Source organism: Jaculus jaculus, chromosome 1 (assembly GCF_020740685.1).
Source record: "Jaculus jaculus isolate mJacJac1 chromosome 1, mJacJac1.mat.Y.cur, whole genome shotgun sequence".
NCBI classification, from domain to species: domain Eukaryota; kingdom Metazoa; phylum Chordata; class Mammalia; order Rodentia; family Dipodidae; genus Jaculus; species Jaculus jaculus.
The window spans coordinates 143,123,455-143,147,061 of NC_059102.1; the positions used below are offsets into that span (position 1 = coordinate 143,123,455).

General features: G+C 45.4%; 1 protein-coding gene across 2 annotated transcripts in view; it reads left to right on the forward strand.

Moving 5' to 3' along the window:
* Positions 1-23,607, forward strand: part of Ptpa (protein phosphatase 2 phosphatase activator) — a 42,513-nt gene that overhangs the window by 4,990 nt on the left and 13,916 nt on the right. For both annotated transcript variants that reach the window (XM_045133839.1, XM_004671773.2), the window contains exons 2-5: positions 285-382; positions 3,812-3,898; positions 15,929-16,054; positions 21,913-22,030. In XM_045133839.1, the coding sequence (XP_044989774.1) occupies positions 285-382; positions 3,812-3,898; positions 15,929-16,054; positions 21,913-22,030 (429 nt within the window). The remainder of the gene's footprint in view (positions 1-284; positions 383-3,811; positions 3,899-15,928; positions 16,055-21,912; positions 22,031-23,607) is intronic.

Consider the following 23,607-nt stretch of genomic DNA (forward strand, 5'->3'; position numbering starts at 1 on the left):
GCTATAGTGAACACTTGCCTGGGGTTGTGTGTGTATGTGTGCATGTCTTTAATCCCAGCACTTGGGAGGCAGAGGTAGGCGGATCACCATGAGTTTGAGGTCACCCTGAGACTACATAGTGAATTCCAGGTCAGCCTGGACTAGATTGAGACCCTTCCTCGAAAAAACAAAACAAAACAAAACAATGAGCATGACAGAAGGGGACGGGGAAGAGGAAGAGAGAGCAAGAGTGTGTTGGAATGAGAGGTTCTATTTACTTGTTTGTGTTTTCACTTTTTGTCAAGATTCTTCAGAGGAGACCCCTTCAGCCACTCAGGACTTTATCATTCCAAAAAAGGAGATCCATACAGTTCCAGATATGGGCAAATGGAAGCATTCTCAGGTACCATTGGTGTCTGCACTTTGGGGACAGAACTGGGATGAGAACTTGGGCTTTTAATCAGACAGTGGCTTAAAAAAAATATTTGTTTACTTGAGAGAGGCAGAATCAGACAGAGGGAGAGAGAAGGAGGGAGAGAGAGAGAGAATCTCAATATGATTGTGCCAGGCATTCAGCACTGCAAACAAACTCCAGACGCCTGCACCATGTTGTGTATTGTTCTGGGGAATCAAACCTAAGGAGAGATCACAGGGAAGTTGATTGTCCCTTTCCCTCAGGGGCAGCAACCCACAGAGTTGCATTATCAGTAAGGTCTCAGGGCCTCGTCCCTGGTTAACCCTAGAATGTTCCTCTTCAGTTACAAACCATTGCTCTTTGAATATTGTACTGGCTGATGAGGAATTTCCTAAATGATGGTGCTCACTGAATCTTGGTTGCAAGTCACTGCAGATGTGGGAGCCAATGCAGCAAAAGGAGAAGCAGCTGGCTTGTGGATCCCTTGCTAGGGACATGGCTAACCTAAAAATAGTTAGGAACTAGGGCCCAGCACACTGGGCAGTAGGCTGGTTTTCTTTGCTGTTCAGTCCAGATAGTGGGCAGAAGAAAACAGCTTGTACTTCCTAGGCTTCTGATCTAGGCTGTGGAAACGTGAAGACTGAGAAAAAGAAAGACTGTTTTGAATTCTCAGGGAAGGCCTTAGGCCCAGCTTCAGTCAGGCAACAATGCCAGATCTTGTCAACTGCCATATTACTTGTACAGATAATGGTAGGTGAAGGGCTCTTGCATGCATGGCAGTATGTCCATACCAGTCTGCTGACTTACATTGAGCTTAGTTAGACCTTGCAGTCTCCATGCTTTTGTTCCATTGGCGGTTGGAGTCAGAGGAGCCTGCCCTGTTCCTCTTCACAAGCATGCCCTCTAAATATTTGCAGATGGTTATCATATCCCTTCTAAGTCTTCACCATGATAAACGCTTTTGTCCCTTCACTCTCAAAGGATGGGAGACAGATCCTTTTATCTTCTCAACCTCAACACCATTGACACTTTGGAACAGATGATTTCTTGTTGTAGGGCTGTCCTATTTATGTCAGGCTGTACTGTGACTCTTCCTATGAGGTTTCCAGCAGCACCCTTCTCCCAATTGTCACACCCCAAAGTGTCTCCAGACATTTAGATGTTGTAGGAACTAATCACACAGGTGAGAATCATTCCTTACCCTGAACCTTGAACCTGCTAGCTTGTCTAAATCCAAATGTGACATTGACTCTTATACTCCAGAGTGAAGACAGTGCTGTGGGCAGAATGAGGGCCTAGTCTCGTCCCGCACTGGGAGAATTGCTGTAGACGACCCTTGGCTCCTGAAGGCCAGCCTATGGCAGGAGGGCCCTGGTATAAGAATGCCTGCTTCTAGATAGCAAGTGTTGATTCTCATGGTTTGTCATGGATGTCCCAGTACTTACAGACTTGGACTAGGGGGAAGAAAGAGGAAAAGTGGGTAAAGAATGAATGGAGGCATTTGCTCCCAGCAGCTGTTTTCCTAGAACCTGCATATCAGTGCTTTCTTGTCTCTGTACTGACCAGCACAGAAGAGAGGGTCCAGTTAGAAGCTGAGCTGGTATGTTGGAAGAACTGGCTGTAGGCAGAAAATAGTTCCTTATATGAGCATCGCATGTACACTGTAGCTAGACACCCTGAGATATCTATGCTGGGAGATTACTGAAGGAGGGACCCATGGGGCCTTTTTAAAATTTTTTTTTTTTTTTTTTTTGTTTTTTGAAGTAGGGTCTCACTCTGGTCCAGGCTGACCTGGAATTAACTCTGTCATCTCAGGGTGGCCTTGAACTCATGGCAATCCTCCTACCTCTGCCTCCCGAGTGCTGGGATTAAAGGCGTGTGCCACCACGCCCGGCTAAAATTTTTTTTTTAAATATTTTTTTATTCATTTTTTATTTAGTTATTTGAGAGCGACAGACAGAGAGAAAGACAGATAGAGGGAGAGAGAGAGAATGGGCGCACCAGGGCTTCCAGCCACTGCAAACGAACTCCAGACGCGTGCACCCCCTTGTGCATCTGGCTAACGTGGGACCTGGGGAACCGAGCCTCGAACCGGGGTCCTTAGGCTTCACAGGCAAGCGCTTAACCGCTAAGCCATCTCTCCAGCCCCTTTTTAAAATTTTTTATATTTACTTATTTGTAAGCAGATATAGAGAATGGGTACTGCAAATGAACTCCAAAAGTATGCACCATTTTGTGCATCTGGCTTACATGGGTACTGGGGAATAGAACCTGGGTCCTTAAAGGGCTTTGCAGGCAAGCGCCTTAACTGCTAAGTGATCTCTCCATCCTTGTGGGATGGGCAGTCTTTTAACTGATGGTGGCCCAGCATAATGGTCAGATACTTAGGTGTTCAGTGGAAATAGGCTAGCTGGGTCTTAGCTCCATGTCTGATGAGATCTTGGTCTTGGAAGACTTGGGCAGTTTATTTCTCCCCTTGAAACCTTGAGGATAACAGTAATATGTTTAGGAAAAAAAAAAAGCTGGGTGTAGTGGTGCACACCATTAGTCCCAGTACTTGGGAGGTAGAGATAGGAGGATCATGGTGAGTTTGAGGCCACCCTGAGACTAAAACCAAAACAAAAGCAAAACAAAAAACTTGTCAGGCCTGACGTGGTGGTGCACTCCTTTAATCCCAGCACTCAGAAAACAGAGGTAGGAGGATCACCATGAGTTCGAGGCCACCCTGAGACTCCATAGTGAAATCCAGGTCAGCCTGGCCTAGAGTGAGACCCTACCTCGAAAAACAAAAACAAAACAAAACAAAAACCTTGTCAGGAACTGGATGTGGTGGCATGTACCTTTAATCCCGGCACTTGGGAAACAGTGGTAGGAGGATTGCTGGGAGTTCAAGGCCATTTTGGGCCTACAGAGTGAGTTCCAAGTCAGCCTAGGCTAATGTGAGAGTCTACCTTGAAAACAATACCCAAAAAACAAAACAAACAAACAACAACAACAAAAAAAAAAAAGGGGGGCTGGAGAGATGGCTCAGTGGTTAAAGGCATGACAGCCCAGGTTTTATTCCCTAGTACCCACATAAAGCCAGATACACAAAGTGGCACATGCATCTGGATTTCATATTCAGTGGCAGGAGGTCCTGGCATGCCCATTCGTATTCTCTCTCTCTTTCTCTCACTCCCTTTGAAAAAAAAAAAATTAATAAAAACCTGTCAGTAGCCTTTGAGAATGCCCAGTAAACCTTGACTTGAGGTCAGGTATCATTATGGCCATAGCATTGCCAGCTTTATTGGGGGTGAGGGAGGGTGTGAGTCTGTCTCCTTCTGATACTGGGTTGGGAGTGGGGGCAGCTTGGACGGAGTGGGAACAGGTGGGGTCTGACACTTCTCTTCTTTCCCCACTCTTCACTCTGTTTGGCAGGCATATGCTGACTATATTGGCTTCATTCTTACACTCAATGAAGGCGTGAAAGGGAAGAAGCTGACCTTCGAATACAAAGTCTCTGAGGTAGGCACAGGGCAAGAAGACTATTACAGCACTACGTGGACTGATCACCCTTAGCAGGCAGGTTCAAAAGATGGGTCACTCAGTCACATGTGCAGATGACATTGCAGTTCATAGTCCTGATATTTTAAATCTGTGGACAGATTAATATTCATAATTGGGATCAAGGTAAATATGCAATTTTTTATAGTTTACATTGTTGCTAATAGGTATTTTTATACAATTGGAATTAAAGATGAAAAGAGAAGACTGGGGCGTTATGGGTTAGTAGTCAAGTGTTTGCCTGGCATATGCAAGACAAGACCCTGGAGTCCACCACAGCATTACAAAATAACAACAGATAGGTCATTAATACAAATACATATAACATTGATTTAAAAAAAAAAGCCTGCTGTGGTGGCACTCAGGAGGCAGAGGTAGGATTGCTGTGAATTCAGGGCCAGCTTGAGACTACATAGTGACTTCCAGGTCAGCCTGGTTTAGAGCAAGACCCTACCTTGAAAAACCAGAATGCCCCCCCCCCAAAAAACACCAAAAACAAAAACAACAACAACAACAAAAGAAAGAAAGAAGCTGACCTGAGACTGTAGCTCAATGGTAGAGCACTTACCTAACATCTCAAAGCCCTAACTTCAGTCCTTAGCACCACAAAATAAAAAGTTGATCTGCCTTCATACTCAACTCTCAGGGTAACCCTGGTGACAAGAGCTCTTCCTTCCTATCTGGTGATGTAGGTAGTTGCCCCATTGAGCTGTGCTGTAGTTTAAACAGCTCCAAACTATAGATTTTTATGTTGTGTCCCTGGACATTGCTACTCTGAACATCCTGCATGTAGATCTGTTGGTCTTATTTCCTGAGGATTTATTCTCAGATATAGATTATGCCAAATCAAAGGACTTGGGTTCATCTTGTGCAGTGTAGGAAGGGCAAGAGCTGTGGACAGACAGAGGGCTCACCTGAAGGTGTCGTTTCACAGGCTTTTTGCTGTTAAAATGCCATCTCCCAGAACTAGGTCCTAGGCCTCCAGTGGCCTTTTGGGTTCATGTCCCAGTTGGCCTAGAGCCACCTTGAGCCTCTTATCTCAGACATCAGGATTTGAGCAGCCTTTCTGCACTTTGGCTCATCTGCCCTCTAGCCATAGCCTTGGGCCTATTGGGTAAGGTCTGGCTTTGTTCTGACCCAGTTTCTTCACCTGCCCCAGCCATTTTGTCCTTTTAGCCCTTACACCAAGTTCCTGGTGAAGCCCTCTCTTCTTGGCTCTCTCTGGCTGCTAGGTAGCCTGATGGGGTTCTGTCCAGTAGGAGGGAGCTAGGGTTGCACTGGGGAGAGACAGCTTTCACTTGGGAGCTCCTCCATAGTGATTCCTTGATGTTGCAGTCAGGTTCACGTTGCTGGCAGAAAATACCCAACCAAAGAGTGTCCTGTGGGAGGAAAGGACTTCCTTTGGTTTACAGACGCTAGGGGAAGCTTACAGACACGAAGGGGAGGTTCTGGTGGCAGGGAAAAGCAATGGCATGATTGGAGGATGGATATCACCTCCTGGCCAACATCAGGTGGACAACAGCAGCAGGAAAGTATGCCAAACACTGGCAAGGGGAAGATGACTCTAACACCCATAAGCCCGCCCTCAATAATACATTGCCTCTAGGAGGCTCTAATTCTCAAATTGCCACCAGCTGAAGACCTAGCATTCAGGACACGTAAGTTTATGGGGCACACCTGCATTAAACCACCACATTCCACCCCTGTCCCCCACAAACTGACAGTCATCCATGATGTAAAATGCAATGCATTCAGTCCTTTCTTTCTTATATTTTATTTTTATTTATTTATTTGAGAGAGACAGTCAGACAGAAGGAGAGAGAGAATGGGCGCGCTAGGGCCTCAAGCCACTGTTAACTAACTCCAGACACATGCACCATCTTGTGCATTTTGCTTACGTGGGTCCTGGGGTATCGAACCTAGGTCCTTTGCAGGCACTTAACTGCTAAGCAATCTCTCTATCCCCCCTTCTTCTTTCTTTATTTTCAGGCAAGCCCAACAGACTGGCCATTTTTTATTTTTATTTTTTGGGTTTTCAAGGAAGGCCATTCACTCTAGGCCAGGCTGACCTGGAATTCCTGTGTAGTCTCAAACTCATGGTGATCCTCCTACCTCTGCTTCCAGAGTGCTCGGATTAAAGGTGTGTGCCACCATACCCTGCTGGCCATTTTTTTTGTTGTTGTTGTTTTTCCAAGGTAGGGTCTCACTCTAGCCCAGGCTAACCTGGAATTCACTATGGAGTCTCAGGGTGGCCTCAAACTTATGGCAATCCTCCTACCTCTGCCTCTCAAGTGCTGGGATTAAAGGCATGTGCCACCATGCCCGGCCATTTTTTTTTTATTATTATTTATGAGAGAGAGAGAATTGGTACGTTAGGGCCTCTAGCCACTGTAATTGAACTCCAGATGTGTGTGCCACCTTGTGCACATGTGTAGCCTTGCACATGTGAGATCTGGGGAGTTGAACATGGATCCTTAGGGTTCATAGGCAAGCACCTTAACTGCTAAGCAATCTCTCCATCCCCATAGTTTCTACCAGTCGCAACGCTGTTCACATATCCTGATAGTCCAAGGTCTTTTAACTGAGCCATAATACAAAAAAAAAAGCAAAAACTCCCATAATGCAGAGAATAAATAAAATAAAACACTGCAAGAGATGGCATTGGGCATAGCAAAGAAATACTTAACCAATACAAGATTTAAAACAAACAGGGCAAACATCAAACTCTGTAGCTCCAAGTCTGACAGCTCTAGTCAGTGACAGTCCTTGAGTCTGATAATTGTAACCAGTGACAAGTCTCTGGAGTTCTAATTCTGCCCCTCTAGCTAGGCTACTCACAGTCCCAGAATACTTCATCCAGTGCTGATGACAGCAGCTCTCCTTGGCAGTCATCCCACAGTCTGGCATTTCTATTGGGTCTTCTCTGCAACCCACGGTTCATCCTCATGGATCCATTGGGCCTCCATATAGTTAATCCAACAAGCATGCTTCCCATTGTCCACGGCCATTTCGAAAAAACAAAACTGTGTTTCATATTCAATGACTGTCTTTCCTGCATTTGTTATACTCCATAGTACCAGGTGGGCTGCCAATTTGTTATTCCAGGGGGGAATAAAGCTCACTTCGAAGAACAGGACACTCCTTTTAGCATTCAGGCTCCTTCAAAAGAAAGTCTGCATTCTTTTTGTTGCCCAATGCACATCAGCTTGCCCAGTCTCAATGGTTGTAACCTCTCAAACAACTGTAGGTGAACAGGCAGAAGTTTTGGCACAAGATTTCATTTCTGGGTTGGGGAAATGACTTAGCAGTTAAGGTGCTTATCTGCAAAGTCAAAGGACCCAGGTTCAGTTCCCCAGGATCCACATAAAGCCAGATGCACAAGGTAGCACATCATCTGGAGTTTGTTTGCAGTGGCTAGAGGCCTGGTGCGCCCATTCTCTCTCTGTCTCCTTCCCCCCCTCAAATAGATAAAAATTAAAAGTTAAAATTAAGGGTTGGTGAGATTGCTTAGTGGTCAAGGTGCTTGCCTATGAAGCCTAGGACCCATGTTCGACTATCCAGATTTCACATAAGCCATACGCACAAAAAAGTGAGGCAAGTGCAAGGTTGCACATGCCCACTAGGTGACAAAAGCATCTGGAGTTTGATTGCAGTGGCTGAGGCTCTGGCGTGCCAGTTTTTTTTTTTTTTTCCCCTCTCTCTCTTAAATAAGAAAGAAAAAAAAAAAGATTTCATTTCTTTACCATATTCCTCTGCTCACACTAGTCCATTGCTACACAGTGCAACCCTGTACAGGTTCTCAGGACTTGGGCATAACAGTAAGCCTCTCACACAGTCTGCTTGTAGCCCAGTCCAGGCAAAGCTCTTTCTCACCCTAATAATCCAAACCTCACAGTCCGTAGTTGTTACTGCATTCAGGTCTTTCAACCCTGACCAGAGTGGTCCATTAAGTTGTATTTAAGTGCTGCAAAGCATCTCTGAGGTCAAGGTTTCATATCCTTCCACATTCCTTTTTCAAATCACTTCTGAATGACCAAAGCCACACCGTCAGGTTTCTAGCAGCAACAGCCCCACACTTGGTACCAATATTACTGTTGCAGACATGTTCATGTTGCTGGCAGAAAACACCTGACCAAGAGCAGCTTGTGGGCTAAAAGGGTTTATTTTGGCTTACAGACTCGAGGGGAAGCTCCATGATGCCAGGGAAAAACCATGGCATGAGCAGGGAGTGTCCATTACCTCCTAGCTAACATCAGGTGAACAATAGTAGTAGCAGCAGGGGAGTGTGCCAAACACTAGCAAGGAAGTTGGCTGTAATACCCATAAACACACCCCTGATAATACACTACTTCCAGGAGGATCCAATTCCCAAATTGCCACCAGCTGGGGACCTAGCATTCAGAACCCATAAGTTTACGTGGGACACCTGAATCAAACCACCATACTTGGGTTTAGTTCTTAGGCTGTGGTTTTGGGCACAGGCTGGCTAGGGGGAATGGACTCCTCCTTGAGCCTGTGTTGAGGGGTTCTCAACTACCCAGCATGCTAGGAACATGGTGAGAAAAGGCTAACTAAAGGGAAATGCCATAATTACCCCCAGCTAATAGTCAGTTTCCAATCCCCTTTAATCCCTCAGCTGCTGAATAAAGGTAGATGTACACACTGACCAGGTGTCTTTAGCTTAAGAGCTGTTCTTTTGGTAGGAACACAGTGGTTTTCCCTGCCAAGTCTTTGTAGGCAGGCCAACAGTGTTTGCTAGTATGCAACTTCTCAGCTAAGTGAGCTTGTCTTTTGCCCTCTTTTTGTTCTCCCCTGTGGTGCTGGCACTGGATCTTAGGGTCTTATATATCCTAGGAAGGAGCTTGACCACTGAGATACACCTCCAGCCCTATCCCTCATGGCCTTGTCCATTTTCTTTTTGGTATTTTGCTGGTTTTTATTTATTTGCTTGCAAGCAGAGAGAGGGAGGGAGGGGGAGCGGAGAGGAGGGAAGAGAAGAGAAGAGAGACAGAGAATGAGTATACCAGGGTTTTCAGCCACTGCAAACCAACTTGAGATGCATGTGTCCCTTTGTGCATCTGGCTTTATGGGGAATTTAACTTGGGTCGTTAGCCTCTACAGGCAAGTTCCTTAACTGCTGTCCATATCTCCAGTCCCATTTGTTTGTTTGTTTTGAGATGGGGTCTCACTGTGGCCTAGGCTGGCTTGGAACTCATGGGAGTGCTGAGATTGAAGGCATGTACCATTGATGTGAGATTATTGGAGTCCAGGGAGGGACCAAATGTTGATAAAGATGCTGGAGATCCCAGGCCTGTGGGTCCCCAAGTTTGGATCCTGTCTAAGTTATCAAAGAATTGAGAATGTAGACTCAGAGAATCATAAATTATGATCTGTGAGATATATTTTAGGGAGAGTTAGGATCCAGAGGAAGGCCAGCAGGGAAATCCAAGTCAAAAGAAATTCTACCCCTTCTCAGCCTGACTGGGGAGGAAGAGGGGAAACAGGAAATCTTCCTTGCAGAGAAAGGTCTGGGAACAGATCGACACAGAAGGATATATGGTAAGCACACATACAGAATGTGAAGCAGGAAAACACCCCAAACAAAGCATTCTTGCCAAAAGGACAGCTCTTAAAATTCTTAAAATAAGATACCTGGTCAGTGTGGATGTCTACCTTTGCCTCAGGAGTGCCTTGACAAAAAGAATACTTTCCTCTTCCCGGCCTGCCTGAGAATATCTCCCTCAGATAGGGAAGGAGCCAAGACCTTACTAAAGGGCCAGGATCCTGGAGGCAAAGGGGACTAAGAAGCATGAGGAAACTTATACACATGTGCCAGCCTCATTAATGTAGATCAAACATCCAAGTTGGATGAGCCTCATCCCCAGACTCAGATGTATAAGGGAGAGACTTGATTGGTTGATGGGCTCAAGAGGCTGACTCAGGGCTGGAAAAATGGCTTGGCAGTTAAGGTGATCACCTGCAAAGCCTAAGGACCCAGGTTCTAGTCTCCATTGCATTACCCATGTAAGCCAGATGCACATGGTGGTACATGCATTTGGTGTTTGTTTGCAGTGGCTAGAGATCCTGGTGTAACCTTTCTCCCTCCCTCCCCTCCCCCCTCTCATAAATATAAAAAATAAGCCAGTTGTGGTGGCGCACACTTTTAATCCCAGCACTCGGGAGGCAGAGGTAGGAGAGTGCTGTGAGTTCGAGGCTACATGGTGAATTGCAGGTCAGCCTGGGTTAGAGCAAGACCCTATCTTGGAAAACCAAAAAAAAAAAAGCTGACTCAGAAAGAGTCAACCCAAAGGTGTGTTAAGCCTGGGAAAACTTGAAGAGGAGGATGCAGGTGAGACTGGATCAGATGGGGGTTCTAGTCCTGTCAGGGCAGGCAAGGCAACATCCCTGTTTTCGTGGGCCATTCTCTAGCTAAGCACCAGGGAAAGGCTGCCTTGCTCCTAACCTGTATCACTACCACACCTGGATCTTTTTTGTATTTTTAAAAAAGTTCATTTCATGTATTTATTTGAGAGAGAAAGGGAGTGAAATAGGCAGGTAGAGAGAGAATGGGTGCTCTAGGGCCTCCAGCCACTGGAAACGAACTCCAGATGCATGCACATAGCTTATGTGGGTCCTGGGGAATCAAACCTGGGTCCTTTAGCTTTGTATGCATGTGCCTTAACAGCTAAGCCTTCTCTCTCTCCAGCCTCCCCATACCCCTCCTTTTTTTCTGAGCTAGGGTCTTGCTTTAGCTCAGGTTGACCTACAATTCACTATGAAGTTTCATGGTGGCCTTGAACTCATGGCAGTCCTCCTACCTCTGCCTCCTAACTGCTGGGATTAAAGGTGTGTGCCACCATGTCTGGCTTACCCTTTTTTGTATTTTTTTGTTGTTGTTTTACTTGTATTTATTTATTTGAGAGTGATAGACAGAGAAAGTCAGAGAGAGAGAGAGAGAGAGAGAGAGAGAGAGAGAGAGAGAGAGAGCGCGCGCGCGCACGCGCGCGCAGGAGGAGGGGGGATGGGGAGGGAGATAATGCGTGCACCATGGCCTCTAGCCACTGCAAACGAACTCCAGATGCATGTGCCACCTTGTGCATCTGGCTTACATGGGTCCTGGGTAATTGAACCTTGAACTGGGGTCTTGGGCTTCACAGGCAAGCGCTTAACCACTAAGCCATCTCTCCAGCCCCTTTTTTTTGTATTTTTGAGGTAGGGTTTCACTCTGTATCCCTGGCTGGCCTGGAACTCTGTAGACCAGTCTGGGCTCAAATTTGTGGTGATCCTCTTGCCTCCTGTGTTGCGATTACAGGTGTGTGCTTACCAACCACACTTGTTTTGACCCTCTGTCCTTATCCGTAGAGTGGGAGGAGTCAGCAAACGGGCATGGACCCACAGAATGTGTGTGGGAGGTGGAGCCAGTGAGATACCCCACATGTAGAGATTTTGGCTTCACTCTCAGTGCCTTTGCTGTTCTTAGCTGTTGATGTCATTAGTTGTCACTCAGTTTTAACTTTCAGCAGCATGTGGTTGCTTTAGCCATGGCTTTTCCCTAGCTGGGGTTCATCCTGGTACTCTCCTTACTCACTGCAGAGATGACTAGTTTGGTCTCCAGAAATCTCCCAATTTCTGCCCTTGCTGACAGGGATAGCAGAGGACACTGCTTGTGGCACATGGTCATGAGACTATGTAGGGCTTTCCTTGGGCCACCTGGTCCAGCTGCTAGGTCTCCTGCATCCACTCACTACTGCACAGATGGCTAAAGAAAGGCAGAGAGACCAAGGCTAATGGCTTCCATAAAACATGAAGCAGAGAACAAGTAATGGCAAGGCTAGGAGTTTGTCTAGATCTTTGTTGACGAGAGAGACAGACAGAGACATACCGAATAAATGGGTATTCCAGGGCTTCATGTCACTGCAAATGAACTCCAGGTGCATGCCCCACTTTGTGCATGTGGCTTTATATGGGTACTAGGGAATCAAACCCAGGCTGTTAAGCTATGTAATCAAGTGCCTTTAACTGCTGAGTCATCTCTTTAGTTCTAAGCAGTCGTTTAGATTGTTCCCTTCCTAGTCTTTGGGGCTTAAATTTTTTTATTTTTGCAAAGAAAAATTGATAATAGTCTTTATTTTTGTTTGGATAGTTTTTGCTTTTAGCGTACTAAGGGGCAGAACATTCTATTATAGATAGGGGTGGGGTTGGAAAACCACTCCCCTCCCTAATGAGCTAATGACATTTAATGGGTATTGGGATGAAAAGTTTTTCTTCCATGGGACAGTCACTGGTAAGTAATGAGGAGTACAATGAGACTGAATGGGATAAAGGAGGGTACATATGATTGAAATACTATTTTTATGTTTATGAAAATGTCAAAAAAATTTAAAAATGTAAACATAAAAAATGACATAATTAGTAAAAGTTTTAGGGAAGATATTTAGTGGTCCATGAAGTCCAAAAAAGAAGCAGTGCTATAGGGAGGCAAGGGAAGCTGGGATTCTTTGTGCCTCTAAGGGTTCTAGCCCACAGTCCCTACCCCTGTAACCTTTCTCTCCCAGCAGGCCAAACAATGGAGGCAACCTTCTGTGTTCAAAAAGCCCTGCCAGAAGGAGGAGCTGGGAGTCTCTTAATTATTCATTGACTCAGCTGAACTAGCAGCTGGGACCAGGCTTCTGCTGCCCTCTGGAACCACCTTCTTTATCCCCTTCAGTGCCTGCCAAGACCACAGACTGAGATCTCCAGAGAGCCTGGGGCCTTCCAGGGCTGTCTGGGGCCAAGACTACTGCCTCTTCCTTCATAAGCCCCAGTTGCAAGCCTATTGCCACATGAGGTTTAGTTTGTGTTCCTCAGCAGTTCCTGGTGACCTGGTTCTTCACAAAGCCAGGCTCCGGCAGCACTGTAACATTTCAGCAAAGCAGCTTTACGCCACCCCAGCCCTCTGCCTCAACCTACAGGAAACCTCCCTTTCTCCCATGTCCTAGGTAAAGGAGGTTAGTGAGAGCCACATACAGGGCTGTTGTCATGTTGTACAGCACTAGGGAACAATTTATGACATAATTTGTGCCTCCTGGAACTGTATACTTAGAGCTGCTGACCACCATGAATTCCATTAGCCCACGCCCTGCCTGTAGATACATCCCTCTCCAGATCTCTGCCCCAGTCAGAGCCTCAGCAGTGCTGAGGCAGACTTGTGCCTGGCCCTTTCAGCCATAATTTTTCCTGTGGACTTTCCCTGCTGGTTCTTACCCAGTGCTGGCATTTCCTGGAGGTTTCTTTTTACTCTGTCCCCATTGACATAGGCAAGATCTGTTTCCTGATGCCAAGCCTCTTCCCAGGGTTGCCTGACTTGGAGTTGACACTTGATACATCTTTCTACAGCCCTTAGTTCTGTCTGGTATCTCCAAGTCACATCTGGAAGGAACATTCTAGCCAACCTCACAGACTTCTGTGTGTGGATGGTTGCCCAATCTGATTTCCATTCTCAGTAACATTTGGTGTGCTAATGCCTCCCACACCTGTGATGCTGCCTCCACTTGCTGATCCATGTCATCTGTGGGAAAGGCACAGAGAGATAGGCTGTCAGACTCTGCCATCCCTCTAAAGCTTTGTACATTGTAACCCAGGATTGTCACAAAAATCGAGATTATTGGCCACAGTATCTTCTGTGGTAGTAAAATAATTGAAAATAACTTGTATATTTAATAGTGAGGAAGTTGCTAAATAACTGACCATATTCACTTTTTAAAAAAAAATTCAATACCTATTCTTTTTATTATTTTGTGTCTGTGTGTGTGATAGAGAGAGAGAGAGAGAGAGAGAGAGAGGGAACGAACGAGAACAGCACATGGGCATGCCAGGGCCTTTTGCTGTTGCAGATGAACTCCAGATGCATGTGCCTTTTTGTGCATCGGGCTTTACATGGGTACTGGGGACTTGAACCCAGGCCATCAGGCTTTGCAAGCAAGTGCCCTTAACTACTGAACCATCTTCCCAGCCCCATAACTTTTTAAAAGAAAAATGTATTTGCAAAAAAAAAAAAGTGTTTATTTGTAAGCAGAGAGAGAGAGAGAGAGAGAGAGAGAGAGAATGCAAATGAACTCCATCCACATGCATGTACCACTTTGTGCATCTGGCTTCATGTGGGTACTGGGGAGTTGAAACCCAGGTCATTAGGCTTTGTAGGCAAGTGACTTAACCCCTCAGTCATCTCTCCAGCCCCATTATTCACTGTTTAAAGGCTACAAGTTGGGATGAGGTTCATGAAGAAAATGAGCAGGCTGCAGAGCAGCATCTGTCCCATGATTGTGTCTCAGAGAGTCAGTCGGTGCACAGCACATCCCATTACCCAAGGCTAGGCACTCTGTATCTCAGGAAGCACAATCCTTGTCCCATGCTTAGATGAAGAAACAGAAGCTCAACATTACAATCACTTGGTCAAGGCCTCTAGCAATTCAGTGATGTTTAGTAGAGAACTGAATACAGGCCCATCTGCCTTCAAAAAATTTTTTTTAATCTTTTTTTAAAAACATTTTGTTTATTTTTATTTATTTGAGAGCGACACAGAAAGAAAGAGGCAGATATACATATCTGAGAGATATATACAGAGAGAGCGAGAGACAGAAAGGATGGGCACACCAGGGCCTCCAGCCACTGCAAAAGAGCTCCAGATGCATGCGCCACTTTGTGCATCTGACTTACGTGGGTCCTGGGGAATCAAGCCTCAAACTGGGGTTCTTAAGCTTCACAGGCAAGCTATTAAAAACTGCTAAGCCATCTCTCCAGGCCCCCCCCAATTTTTAAAAATATTTTATTATTTATTTGAGAGAGAGAGAGAGAATGTGTGTGCCAGGACTTCTAACCACTGCAAACAAACTCCAGACACATGTGCCCTTGTGCATCTGGCTTGTGTTGGTACTGGGGAATTGAGTCTGGGTCCTTAGACTTTGCAGGCAAATGCCTTAACCACTAAACTATCTCTCCTACCCTGCCTTCAAAACTTTTATCATGCGAAATAATAGAAGACACCATAAAAGACAAAACCAAGGATATGTTAAGATGTGGGCAGTTTATTTCTTTTTATTTATTTGGTTTTTTGAGGTTAGGGTCTCGCTGTAGCCCAGACTGACCTGGAATTCATTATGTAAGGGTGGCCTCAAACTCACGGCGATCCTCTCCTACCTCTGCCTCCCAGGTACTAGGATTAAAGGCGTGTGTGACACCATGCCTGGCTTGGACAGTTTATTTTTTAGAGGCAGAACTGGTTATTCTTCTCGTTGCTTTGATCAAATACCTTACTGATAAAAGCAACTTTAAGGAGGAATGGATTATTTTGGCTTACAGTTTAGAGTTGTCCATCGTGGCTGGGAAAGGCATGACACTAGGTACATGAGGCAGTTGGTCATAGCTGCTTCTAGAATCAGGAAGCAGAAAGATGAATGCTCATTCTCAGCTCATTTTTCCTTTTTATTCAAATCCAAGACTTCAGCCCATGGATTGTTCAGTGAGGATCTTCCCTTATTTAAACCTTCTTGGAGGTGTGTTTCCATGTGATACTAAACCTGCCATATTGACAATGAAGATTAACCACTACATTGGTCATTTTGTTTATCCTTTCCACATTTCTGTGTTTTGTGAGGGTAGCTATTATTGTTCATTGAAAGCCATAAATCTCTTCTCACAAATGTTTGAAATGTTTGGGCTGAAGTTTGTACCTGTCCACTGATCTGTCAGGTCAGCTGGTTGGAGGAATGGAACTGAAACCACCTGTTACCCTTTGCTGTTAGCGTATGCTCTTCCCTCTATAGAAATCTCACAGTGCTTCCCTGACCCTCCTTCACATTCAGGATAGTTGGGAAGAAAGGAGGATAGCTAGGAGAATGGACAGCAGGTATCATGTATAGGGGTTACCATCCCATAGCAAACAGGGCTTCCCTCTGTGACTCTAGCCAGGCCATTTAGTCACTATGACATTGTCACTCTGTTTCACCTCCACAGGCCATTGAGAAGCTGATGGCTCTTCTTAACACACTGGACAGGTGGATTGATGAGACCCCTCCGGTGGACCAGCCCTCTAGATTTGGGAACAAGGCCTACAGGACCTGGTATGCCAAACTCGACCAGGTGAGGCTGCCATGCACAAACTAGGGCTGGGACAGTAGGAAGACTGTTGTGGCACTGGATGGGGAAAAGCAGGCATTTCAGGCAGACAGGCCTATAAACTCAGTTTCATTTACCTCACCTACAAATCTGTTTACCTTCTGTCTCAGCCATTCTTTGGGAACTGCAGCAATGATTATACAAGACTACTTATTAAGTCATTTTTTATTAGCAGCAGATTGGAAATGACCCAGGTACTCATCCAGAATTGGTCAGTTAAATATACTAGGTCATCCACCCTGTGGAATACTCTGCAGATACTTAAAAAAAAAAAAAAAAGAATAAGGAAGCTATTTAGGGAACTTGATGGAAGAGATTCATTCTTTAGGTTAAAGAACCAAAGTGAGGTGTGGTGGCAAGTACCTGTAATTATAGCACTTGGGAGGCTCAGGCAGAAGGACATTGAGTTCCAGGACAGGGCTTATACAACTTTTTAAAAATTATTTATTTATTTATTTGAGAGCGACAGACACAGAGAGAAAGACAGATAGAGGGAGAGAGAGAGAGAGAATGGGTGCACCAGGGCTTCCAGCCTCTGCAAACGAACTCCAGATGCGTGCGCCCCCTTGTGCATCTGGCTAACGTGGGACCTGGGGAACCGAGCCTCAAACCGGGGTCCTTAGGCTTCACAGGCAAGCGCTTAACCGCTAAGCCATCTCTCCAGCCCTTATACAACTTTGATCAAACCTGTTGTTGGAGTCAGCTCTATGTTGCTGGGATTAACATTCCAACCAGACACAGTTTATGGAAGGAATGAGTTTATTTCAGTTTTACAAATCCAGGGGAAGTTGATTAATGGCTTCTTCTTTTTCTTTTTTTGTTTTTTTTTGTGATAGGGTCTCACTCTAGCTCAGGTTGACCTGGTATTCACTGTGTAGTCTTAGGGTGGCCTCAGACTCAATGGTGATCCTCCTATGTGCTTGGATTAAAGATGTGCGCCACCATGCCTGGCTAACATTTATTTATTTTATTTTTTTGTTTTTCGAGGTAGGGTCTCACTCTAGCCCAGGCTGACCTGGAATTCACTATGGAGTCTCAGGGTGGCTTCAAACTCATGGCAATCCTCCTACCTCTGCCTCCCAAGTGCTGGGATTAAAGGCATGCACCACCACACCCACCTTTACTTATTTATTAACAACTTTCATGATTATAAATAATATCCCATGGTAATGCCCTCCATCCCCCTACTTTCCACTTTGAAACTCCATTCTCCATCATATCCCCTTCCCGTCTCAATCAGTCTCTCTCTCTCTCTGGTTTTTTTTTTTTTTTCTTGGTTTTTTGAGGTAGGGTCTCTCTCTGGCTCAGGCTGACCTGGAATTCACTGTGTAGTCTTCTCAGGGTGGACTCGAACTCTTGGCGATCCTCCTACCTCTGCCTCCCAAGCGTTGGGATTAAAGGCATGTGCTACCACTCCCTGGCTCGGTCTCTCTCTTATTTTGATGTCATGATCTTTTCCTCTTACTATGATGGTCTTGTGTAGGTACTGTCAGGCACTGTGAGGTTATGGATATCCAGGCTATTTTGTGTCTGGGGGGAGCATGTCGTAAGGAGTTCTACCTTTCCTTTGGCTCTTACATTCCTTCTGCCACCTCTTCTGCGATGGACTCTGAGCCTTGGAAGGTGTGATGGAGATATTTCAGTGCTGAGCACTCCTCTGTCACTTCTCAGTACCATGATGCCTTCTGAGGCATCCCAAGGTCATTGCCATCTGAAAAGAGAAGGTTCTCTACCAAAAGTGAGAGTAGTATTAATATATGAATATAAACATTAAGAGAAGCACTTACTGGGCAGTTTGATGAGCATAGCATATACATTTAGCCAGATAGCAGCAGATATTACACTTGTTGGGTTTATAACTACCCCTGTTGTAGGTTTTCAGTATCAGGGATGTATTCCCTCCCATGGAGCAGGCTTCTAGTCCAATTAGAGGGCAGTTGGTTTCCACCATGACAGACGTGCCACTATTGCACCCGATGGCTCATTTTGCCTGGCTGGTAAAATATAAGGCTTGCAGTGTCCAATGTTGAGTATCTTCACTGGTGATTTCTCTTTCTGCCTTTGAACTGCATGCAGAATGGCTTCTTCCAGCTTTCTGTCCTGGCTAACATTTTTAATTTTTATGAAACTCAAGTCAGTAACTCAAAAGCATTTTTTTTTTTTTTTTTTTTTTTGAGGTAGGGTCTCTCTTTAGCCCAGACTGACCTGGAACTCACTCTATAGTCTCAGGCTGGTCTTGAACTTACAGCAATCTTCATATCTCTGCCTCCTGAGTCCTTGGATTAAAGCTGTGTGCTACCATATAGGCTCTTTTTTGGGGGAGCAGGAAGTTTTCGAGGTAGGGTTTCACTCTAGCCCAGGCTGACCTGGAATTCACTTTGTAGTTGCTGGCTGGCCTCAAACTCATGATGATCCTCCTTCCTCTGCCTCTTAAGTGCTAGGATTAAAGCATGTGCCATCACACCTGGCTTTCTTTTATTTATTATTATTATATTTTCTAATTTGGTTTTTCAAGGTAGGGTCTTCTTTAGCTCAGGTTGACCTAGAATTCACTATATAGTCTCAGACTGGCTTGAAACTCATGGCAATTCTCCTACCTCTGCCTCCTGAGTGCTGGGCTTCACCTTGCCCAGCAGAGAGAGAATGGGCACATTAGGGCCTCCAGTCACTGCATATGAACTCCAGACACATGTGCCACTTTGTGCATTTGATTTTACATAGGTCCTTAGGAATCAAACTTGAGTCATTAGGCCTCGCTGACAAGTGCTTTAACCTCTGAGCCATCTCCAGCCTGTTTTTTTTTTCCTCAATTTTTATTAACATTTTCCATGATTATATCCCATGATAAAACCCTCCCTCCCCCCACTTTCCCCTTTGAAATTCCATTCTCCATCCTATCCCCTCCCCATCTCAATCAGTCTCGCTTTCATTTTGATGTCATGATCTTTTCCTCCTATTATGATGGTCTTGCGTAGGTAGTGTCAGGCACTGTGAGGTCGTAGATATCCAGGCTATCCTGTGTCTTGGGGGAGCACTTTGTAAGGAGTCCTACCCTTCCTTTGGCTCTTACATTCTTTCCGCCACCTCTTCCACATTAGACCCTGAGTCTTGGAAGGTGTGATTGAGATGTTAGTCTGTATTCCAGTCACTTCTTTCCAGCACTATGATAACCTTCTGAGTCATGCCAAGGTCACTGCCATCTGAAAAGAGAAGATTTTCTACCAAAAGTGAGAGTAGCATTAATATAAGGGTATAACTATTAAGAGAAGTGCTTACTGGGCAGTTTGATAAGCATAGTATATACATTTTTCCAGACAACAGCAGATGTTACACCCCTAGGGCTCATGAGTACCCCTGTTTTAAGTTTTCAGTATCAGGGATGTGTTCCTTCCCATGGAGCGGGCCTCCAGTCCAATTGGAGGGCAGTTGGTTTCCACCATGACAGACCTGCCACTATTGCACCCATTGGCTCATTTGTTCTGGCTGGCCAATTATAGGGCTTGCAGTGTCCACTGTTGAGTATCTTCACTGGTGGTATCTCTTTCTCCCAATGAACTACATGTAGAATGGCTTCTTCCAGCTTTCTGTCAGCTGGTCTACATGGAGGAGGTTATCAGCTCAGTTCCAGTGGGATTTCTCAGTGGTCTTGCAGCCCAAGTATGTGGAGTCTTCAGCAATAGAGTCTTACCATCTATTCCTGGTGGGAAGCCAAGGGCCTTGGCAATGGCCTATAATGTTTTAGGGGCATCGGGGACCAACAACTCACTGGAGGTAACCCATCCCTGGCACTGAAAATTTACTAGCAGCGGTCTATGGCTCCTGAATTGTCTGAAACCGGACGATTCCATATGATTTATTTGCATCCTCTTAGATTTTGATTAGCCCTCCTTCCACCTTTCCTTTACTCAATCTCGTCCCCTCACCTCACTTTGCAGCCCTGTTTTTTTTTTTTTTTTAAGGCGTGGTCTCTAAGCCTGACCTGGGACATACTCTTTAGCCTAGACTAGCTTCCTAACTCATGGTGTCCCTCTTCCTGAGTGATTAAAGGCATGAGCTACCACATCTGGCTTGTAAATAGTATTTTGTTTTTAATTTATTTGCAAGTAGAGAGAAAAGAGACAGAGAGGATGGGCATGTCAGGGTCTCTAGCTGCTGAATATAAATACCAGATGCATGCACCACATTGTGCATCTGGCTTTACGTGGGGACTGGGGAATGGAACCTGGGTTCTTTCGCTTTGCAGGCAAGTACCTTAATCACTGAGCCATCTCTCCAGCCCCAAACAGCAGGTTTTACAAACAAAGCATTCAGAGGTGGTTGGGGAGATGATTCAGTGGTTAAAAGCACTTGCTTACAAAGCCTGCCAGCCTGGGTTCAGTTCCCCAGTACCCACATAAAACCATATGCACAAAATGGCACATGTATCTGGAGTTTATTTGCATCCACAAGGGGCCCTGACATTCCCATGCTCTCTGTCTCACTCACGTAAATAATATTAAAAAAAAAAAAGAAAAAGAAAGCCTGGCATGATGGTGTATGCCTTTAATCCCAGCACTTGAGAGGCAGAGGTAGGAGGATTGCCGTGAGTTCAAGGCCACCTGAGACTCCATAGTAAATTCCAGGTCAGCCTGGGCTAGAGTGAGACCCTACTTTAAAACCACCTTACGAAAAAAAAAAAAAATAGAACATGGTTTGGAAAGATGGCTTTGTGGTGTAAAGCCAGAGGCAAAAACTTCACCACTGAGCTACATCCTGGCCTTGGGCAGTAGAGAGTTGGGGAAATGATGAAATTTCTGTGCATACTGTCTGCATTTTTCAGTCATTTGAAGCTGTTACCTACTTAGAGCCAACCGAAAATGCAGATCTTTAGGTTATGCATGAGTGGCATAACACAGGTCTGTGTGAGCCTGGTGTACAGTTTATTTACCAGCTCTTCCAGGAGTCTCCACAGTGTTTTCCTGTGGAGCACAGCAATGTCCTGAGAGCAGCTAGAAGCTGCCTCTAGACTGTAAGGTGACATGTGGCCTTGCTTTTTCAGAAGGGTTGTGTTAAGTTATAATTTAAATGAATGTTGACAGAAAGCTGACAGTTGCTTTATAGCTCAAATGATCTTTGTGTTTTTGTTGTGCACCCATCCCCAGTATCAAGTGGCACATCATTCCAGTTCTTGAGCAGGGCCCTCATGCCCTTGGAGATTGATATCACCAAGACTCTCCTCATTACTATTCCATACTTTTTTTTTGTTGTTTGGTATCTGCTTTTGAGCCTCATGTTGATATCTGTTGTCTTCTGCTTGATGCTATGTCTGTCAGACTCACCCATATTGTCACTTGTAGTGGTGTATGTTTTTCTTGTGTAGTTTTCCATTCTAGAAATATATCACCATTTATTCATTGTACCACTCACAGACACTTCAGTTGTGTTTTTATGTCTTGGCTGCTATAATTAATGCCATTTGGAACATGCTTAAATATGTTATGTTATAAACTTAGGCCGAGTCTTTCTGCCCTGAGTATGTGAAGGGAGACAGCAACTATGGGGATAGTGATCCTGACCTTACAGAATTTGTGGGTCTGCAGTGAGCTACCTGTCTTGCTCACAGATCCCTGTGACTTGGAGAAAAGGTCAGCAGGTGATAAGCTACCCCAGATAGTTTCTCTGTTAAGAGTAAGTGCCCCTCCCCTACTTCCTTTTCTGGCCATTCACAATAGGGAACCAGGCTAGCCTGGCAGCCTGGGCCTCAGCAAATGCTGTCCCTGGGTGCTGCTCACCCACATGCTGCCTAATCTGTTGCCACCGCTTTGTGTTTCTTGTGTTATCAGGAAGCAGAAAACTTGGTGGCCACAGTGGTCCCCACTCACCTGGCAGCTGCTGTTCCTGAAGTGGCTGTTTACCTGAAGGAATCAGTGGGGAACTCCACACGCATCGACTATGGCACAGGTACTGCTCTTGTGAAGCTCTGAGCTTGTTTGGCCTTACTACTTTCTTCTTGCCCCAGACTCTTTCAGGGGCCTTCTGAGCCAATGCCTGGGGCTGCGATTCTAGTGTGGCCCACCAGGGGGAGTGGTTGCCATAGACAGGTGCTGTACAGATCTGATTTTGTTCTTTGTAATGATGTCTCCTCATCACCACACCAGTAATACTTTATTGAGCACTTACTATATCTCAAGGCAACCGCTTATAGAAGCTAAGAAATGAAATGGCTTTGGTTGCCCCTGGCAACAGATGGCCCACTCTCTGTGATGCCCCTTGTTTCTGAACCCTGCTCTCTATGCTCTTTGGCTCCATTTAATCCAAGCTGCAGTGGAACTAGAAGAGAGGGCTGGGCACCTGAAAGAAGTATTCTCTAGGTCATTAATGTCGGTGTAGCCAAGGAATCTTTGCTGTTGTAAGGGCTCCCCTTGCCTTTCTATCCTAAAGCAAACGAGGGGGAGCTGCTGACCTCCAGAGCCTCCTTTTGTGTGGCAGAATTTTGTCCTCTGCCCCTGCTGCTGGTTTGACAAATGTTCTGAAACCCTGAGCAGGGAGAGCTTGGATTGGTTAAGACCAACAAGGGAAAGATTTTAGACAACATGTGCCCAGGAACCCTTTGTACCCATTCATTTTTCAGCTCTAGTATTATGTAGTTAGAGGAATCCTGGAGCCCTTAAGTTCCCTGTGATGTCCCTCAATTATCAACTTTTTTTTTTTTTAAGGTACGATTTCACTCTAGCCCAGGCTGACCTGGAATTCACTATGGAGTCTCAGGTGGCCTTGAACTCACAGCGATCCTCCTACCTCTGCCTCCTGAGTGCTAGGATTAAAGGCGTGCACCATCATGCCCGGCTTCAACTTGTACTTTTTAAATGATTTATTTTCATTTGTATTATTTTATTTGAGAAAGAAAGAGAATATGGGCACACCAGGGCCTCCAGACCCTGCAATCAAACTTCAGATACATGGGCCACCTTGTGCATCTGGCTTATGTGGGTACTGGGGAATTGAACCTGGGTCCTTTGGTTATGCAGACTGGCACCTTAACCACTAAGCCATCTCTCCTGCCCTCAACTTCTATTTTTCCTTCAGAACTAGAATCATTTTTTTTGTTCATTTTTATTTATTTATTTGAGAGTGACAGAGCCAGAAAGAGGCAGAGAGAGAGAGAGAGAGGGAGAGGGAGAGGGAGGGAGAGAGAGAGAGAGAATGGGCGCACCAGGGCTTCCAGCCACTGCAAACAAACTCCAGATGCATGCGCGCCCCCTTGTGCATCTGGCTAACGTGAGTCCTGGAGAATTGAGCCTTGAACCTGGGTCCTTAGGCTTCACAGGCAAGCACTTAACCACTAAGCCATCTCTCCAGCCCTAGAATCATTTTTTTGTTTGTTTGTTTTTGTGGTAGGGTCTCACTCTAGCCCAGGCTGACCTGGAATTCACTATGTAGTCTCAGGGTGGCCTTGAACTCACAGTGATCCTCCTACCTCTGTCTCCCAAGTGCTGGGATTAAAGGCGTGCACCATCCTGCCCGGCCCAGAACTAGAA